This window comes from Mixophyes fleayi, chromosome 2 (genome assembly GCF_038048845.1).
Source record: "Mixophyes fleayi isolate aMixFle1 chromosome 2, aMixFle1.hap1, whole genome shotgun sequence".
Lineage (NCBI taxonomy): Eukaryota > Metazoa > Chordata > Amphibia > Anura > Limnodynastidae > Mixophyes > Mixophyes fleayi.
In genome coordinates this window covers 140,842,732-140,849,096 of record NC_134403.1, presented here as the reverse complement: position 1 = coordinate 140,849,096, position 6,365 = coordinate 140,842,732, and the positions used below count along the sequence as shown (strand labels likewise).

Genomic DNA, 6,365 nt, shown 5'->3' with positions numbered 1-6,365 from the left:
CAAGTGTTAAAGGCTTTGCTGATCTAATGTAGCCTGATCAATTACCAAAGTAATCCACCCAGCTTGCAGGTCAACCTCTTTTGTGCATATCATAGAGGATAACCCTATTAACAAAGAAAGCCTTCTTCCTCCAGAGATCTACAACAGTCTAAGGCCAGAATCACAATGTCCTGATTAAGTTGGAACTTGAGAGCCCTTTAAACTGAAAGGAAGGTTTATTCTGAAGAACAGTCCTGTCTTCATGAAAGATAAGATATAGAGAACTCCGAAACTCTCCTACCTATGGCTAAAAGAAAGGTGGTCTTCCAGATAAGGAACTTCACTGAGTAAAAAGTTTGAAAGGAGGATGCCTAAGGTTGTCATCACTAGGTTGAGATTTCATGGAGATATTGAGGGGGATGTATGGAGGTCACACTACATTCCTGCAACTGAAGAGGGTAGAAGGAGAGGAGAAGGAGAGTTGCTGCAGGCTCTCTTTTGGTGAACTTTGGGAGGTAAGTCCACTAAGGAGTAGGTGCTGGATAAGAAAAGCACTTCCCACCATAGCCTAACACCAAAGGGATAGCTGAAAAAGGATGCCTTGTGTGGTGCCGCTATGACAAGAAGTCATCGGACTCCCTCTCCCTAGAATCAAGCACAGGAGACTCACATGCATGGAGGTTGCACATGCAGCACTCCCTATACCGCTGGTAAAAGTGTGAATTTGGTTGAAACCTAAACCTTTAGAGCTTAAGTCTCAAACCACTATCCAGATCCTCCTGCAAGTATAGCAGTAAACAGACAAACTACAAAGAGGTAGGAACACTTTCTTTAAACACCAGGAGATGTAAAAAGTCTAAAAAAAAATATAAAAAAAAAAAATGTAAAAAACAAACAATAAAAAAAGCAAACAAACCATAAACTGTAAAGATTATGGGATGTCGTGGCTTCTGCCTGTAAGACCACACCGGTCGGGGGAGCCCTTTCATCACAAAGACAACACAGCCAGCCAGATGTAAACCTTGGTGACGAAAGGGCTCCCTCGACAGGTCTGGTCTTACAGACAGAAGCCACAACCTACCGTCTGTCATGTTGAGAATATCAGTGCACCCCGATCATCTTAGCCAGACTAGGATCAACTAAACACCATCTTTTTACCTCCTTTAGGACTCATTGAATCATTGCTACCAGAGGTAACAGGTACAACAGACCAATGTACCAAGGGACAGACGTCTACTAACAATGCATTCGGATGCCTTGTCCTGAATCAGAGGCGCTCCACTTTGTGGTTGACAGAGATACGATCATGACGACATGAGATGCCTAACCCCACCTTACCGTAACCTGAAAAGAAACTTCTGGATAAATGCACCGTTATTTGCAATGTAGGGCACACTTCTGCCGAGGCAATCTGCGTCACTGTTTTCCACTCCTGGAATGAACATCGCTGCAATAGCTGGAACATTCCACTGTGCCCATCACATGATCCTGCTTGTTTCTCATAGCAAGGGAAATCTTTCTACCTCCCTAATGATTGAGGTACACCACAGCAATGTAATTGTCTGACTGGACATCTATGGCCTCCTTCATAAAAAAAACTGGCGTCTTCTGACAAGAATTTTAAACTCTGCTCAGAGTTCCAGGACATTTAATCGGAAGCTTTGACTCCTCTGAGTCCAAAGACCCTGAAGGTGACACTGAAGTGTCAGGCCCATAGCCCTGAATGCTTGTGTCTACTGGCACAATTATCATATCCCAAATTGAGGAGGGGCAACCCCTGTTCAGATTGTCACCCCTCAGCCACCAGAGGAGTGACATTTGGAGATCGTCTGATGAACGGTCAGGTCTGATGATGGTGCGACTTACTCCATTTAGAAATTAACCTGATTTGGAACGCTTGAGTGGAATAATACAAACTGCACCGCCTTGAAGATAAAGACCATCTTCCTTCATGTAAAAATAAACTGATGCCATTCTGTGAGTAAGCCCCTGTAATGCAAGAACACCTTCTGCTGATAGGTGTCAAACAAAAGCCCCAGAAAGAGCATCTGCTGGGAAAGTGTTAGCTTGAATTTCTTGTAGTAGATGAAGCAACATTGAGATTTTATGATCAGTGCAGTCTCCTGTACATGTGCCTGTAGATAGGTTGGGAATTCTGCCTTGAACAGCAGATCATCCAGGTAGCAAATGACATTCACCCCAAAGTGGACCTTAGAAGATCAGCCATAATTGCTATGGATCTCCATATACACCAGTGGCACTGTCACCAGGCTGAAAGGTAGAGCCCAAAATTGAAAATAATGAGACTGAATAGCAAATCTGAGTAGACTCCGGTGTCCCTATCAGATCAGAACATGAATGTATGTGTCTTCGATATCCATGGACACCATTCTCTGTTCCATGCTTAAAATGACAGACCACAAGGATTCCATCTTGAACTTGTCGACCTGAAGCTGAATGTTCAGGGAATTCAGGTTCAGAGTTGGATGAAAGTAACAGTCCAACTTGTGAACCAAGAATTTGAGTTAAAACGCAAACCCATCTGCTCCTCCAGGACTGGAACAATTACCTCTGAAAACATGAAAGACTGTATTGCTTCTCATAGAGCAAAATGCTTTGTTTGGCTAATAGAAGGCACTCTAAATGGGAGTTCCTATGTGGGTAAACTTGCAGGAAGGGCATTCTCACCTCTGTCTTTTTTACCCAGTATTGTTTATTACTGTATTTGTCCCCAGTTCTAAAAGAGCTATGGAATTTGCTGGCGATATATAAATAAATGCTGATAATGATGTGGGTAGCCTGCCCATTATTCTGACTGTTTCTCAAAGAGCTTTGTTCATGGATCCTTAGCTGCCAAAACCTGCTTTCCTCTCAGCTGACCACCAGGCCCTTAGGTCTGGAGGCATTGGAAGAAAGGAACACTTTCCCTACATGGACAGAGAAATAATCATATCCAGTTCAGGATGGAATAAGGCATCCCCCTATTGAAGAATAGGGACTCCAGAGTCCTTTTGTATTCTGAGATTGCCCACTAGGACCTAAGCCAGAAGGCATGGATTTTGAGACTGCTGAGGTGGAAATCCTAGGCCCAAGAGACCCTGCATCAAATAAAAATCTGCCCTACAGATTAGACCACTCTAATCATTTATCCGACGGTTCAGAACCCGTCTAGTAACACTCTGCCCGCTACCACTGCAGTTCTGGCCATTGTAAGAGGCCAGGGGAATCCATCCACATCAACCCTTAACTGAAGGAAGATGTCAGGTGTACCAGCCCAGGTGTCCAGCAAGGGGGTGCACTAGCAGCAAGAGTAACTCACAAGGTAACTCACAGGTGCTGGTGAAGGAACCTGGTAGAGACAGAACAACGCCCCCCTTATAGCATTAGAGTGCATATTTGGAATAAAGAAAGGGGATGATGGCATGGCAGGCACAGCTGTTCGCCAGCAACACGACAGGGTGGCATAGGATGTCCATCCTGTCAGTGTCCCTCCTCCATGTTTAGTCTTGGATGTACTCCGTTTACCAAACATGACAAAAAGGTGAGGAAAGATAGACCGCTGAAGTGCACAATATCAACGTGGATGTGAAACTGAAAAACAGACACAAAGTCAAGACAGTGAAAAATGCTCAATCCCTCACACACTGCCTCCTTGCAACTGGAGTGGGTAGAATGGGATTCTGGTGGACTTTGCCTCAGTGAGGAAAGTCCAAAAAGGAGAGGGAAAAGGGAAAGCAATTCCCACCAGGCCCAGCACCAAAGGGGTGGCTGCTAAAAGACGGCACCTTAGCCCCCCTATGCCTAATGTGGTGCTGCCATGACAAGAGGTCATCTGACCCCCTTCCCTAGCAGCAGGGACCCACTCCACCCATGCAGGCCCCGGCACCATGGTCTGTCTGTTACCACTCTCTCCCTTGTCAAGGAGAGTAGAGACACTTAACTTGATGTCCTGCATCGGGTGCATGATTAGGAGCCCACTGCACCCCAATGGCTCTGGAGGCACAGAGATCCCAGTTATTACCTATGTCGGCAGGGTCTGTGTGTGCCCAGAGGCAGTACCTCCATGGAAATGGCCAGACGGCAGAACGATTTACTGGCAGTGGTACTTCCTCTGCCCGTTTCAGGCACCCAGCAGCCACCACTGCTACGGAGATGCTGGTAGACCCATATATAAAGTTAAAAATAACAAGAAAAGGAATAAAGAATTAAAAATTCTGCAGCCATATAAATTTGCGCCCAACTCTGAAATTCTGGCCAGGCTATGAGGCTATAGAGAAGCAGTTTGGCATTTGGATACTTTTAAATTTGTCTCTAAAAATTCAGTGTTGGGTCTGTGAGAATTTTTTTTAGGCCTTTCACACACTTTTTCCAGACATATTACACAATAAGTCTTATTAAAAAAAAATATGTTTTTATCTTTCACATTATTTCCATATTAAACATGTGTGTACATACCTGGTATTTTCACTGTGCCACTTGTAGAGGTGTCATCTGTATATGGATGGCTACTTTCTACCACAACTGGCTGTGAGGAGAGGCGGCCACTCTGGGAATCTGTGGCCACATCTTCCAGTTCTGTGACACAAAGTTCAAGCAACATATCGGCTACCTGAAAACAGAAAGCCAAAACCAGCAATTAATGTTGATTATGGGATCCAACAACTTTGTTTGGGTGACACAGGCACCTAATATTATACACTTTCTGTGCAGACAAACTGCTTAGTCATGTAAATAACAAAAAAAAAAAACCAAAGAAAAAAACTAACCCAAAAAACACCTTGACATAACTAATCTCATATGACAATGATCAGGGGCAGAACTTCAGTGGATGCAGCAGCTATGGGGCCTAGAGTTAAGGGTGCTCTCATAGTGGTTGCACCCCGCTCCCAAAATAGTCACTGGCCTGCCAAAGAACCGTTCTGCCACTCACCGCGATGGTGCATATCTTTGTTTTTATATTAAAAAGTGTATGCCGGTACACAAATAGAAACACTTTCCATTGTTTTCTACAAATCTCTCCAGTATCAAATATTATACAACAGTTGGGGCAAACTACAGCATTACTAGAGGACAGAACCATATGGGTGTACTAGCCAGTGGGAAAAATATTTTGATTAAATCCCCCACCCCCAAATATATCTATTTTTTCGATAAACTGGCAATCTAAAAACATAAGTTGATCCGAAGGACAGTAAACAAACTCATATAAAGCATAGTCTAGTTTGCAATAAAGACAACCCAACAGTTCCCTGAATCAGCACTCTATATTAATGTGATATAAACACCTGTAGTCCAGTGTATTATGTTTTATTAGAAAAACACACATTTTAGTTTTACCTTTTGTCAAATAATACCAGTTCTTGTGATCATGCATTACAGTTCTATGCCCCTTTCAGTAAACAAAGCTTTTTATAATGGAAGATTAAATATTTTCTTCAAGCCACAAGGGATGCTCTCGTGTCCTTTGTAGGGACCAAAAACTAACAAGGTGCCACAGAATTTTTCAGTATTGGTCGTTAATATATATCTTCACAGTGATCAAATACTGCTTTAATCTTTACTAGTGTAAAAAATATTTCCTCAAATCTGAGAGATTCCATACCTCATTTTAATTTAGTTCACTTTCTCTGCACTCACTGAAGTTCAAGAACACAAAATTTTATGAATATGCAATAAAAAGAGAATGGCATATTCCAAGTGTGATTTTGCCAGTGCTCAAGTCTATAATCTACAAATATACTTCAATCCTTCAACATAGATTCAACCAAGTGGTCCGCCTACGGTGTACGCTGTATGCATATTTTTACATAAACTTACATTTATCCATGTTGAACCTCATCTGTTCTTTGCCATGGGTGGCTAATTTGAATACAACTGTGATTTCTCTTTCATCCTATCTGGAGGACATTGCTAGGATGGGTTACATAGTAACATAGTTGATGAGGTTGAAAAAAGACACCAGTCCATCAAGTTCAACCTATTTTGGATCTCCTGCGATCCTGCACTTATATTTGAAATTAATCCAGAGTAGGCAACCGCCCATCTGTTTCAATTTTGAAAATCCCCCCAGACTCAATATTGCAATCCAATTTTTACCCTATATCCACTACTATCCTTTATTTTAAATTAACGGTCGTATCCCTGGTTGTATGAGGGGAGATAGGCGTTGGCACCAAACAGTTAATTATTTGTTTAACCTACAAACAGACTCCTCCCCTCTGCAACCCCCTGCATCCTCATTGTAATTTGAGTGACCAAGGAGTTAGGTTGATTCTGTGCGGCTCTGCAGCATTTTCTTTCAGACTTATCATTTATTTTATCTTTCTTTCTTTACTTAAGATTAGGTTGCAGTAGCTGCTAATTACCAAGGCTGTGATACAAACACA

The 6,365-nt window shown here is 42.6% G+C and overlaps 1 protein-coding gene across 8 annotated transcripts in view; it reads right to left on the bottom strand.

Annotated features, from left to right (window-relative positions):
- Nucleotides 1–6,365, bottom strand: part of HERC2 (HECT and RLD domain containing E3 ubiquitin protein ligase 2) — a 213,435-nt gene that overhangs the window by 29,201 nt on the left and 177,869 nt on the right. For all 8 annotated transcript variants that reach the window (XM_075200099.1, XM_075200106.1, XM_075200105.1 and 5 more), the window contains exon 70: nucleotides 4,435–4,588. In XM_075200099.1, coding sequence (XP_075056200.1) covers nucleotides 4,435–4,588 — 154 coding nt within the window. The remainder of the gene's footprint in view (nucleotides 1–4,434; nucleotides 4,589–6,365) is intronic.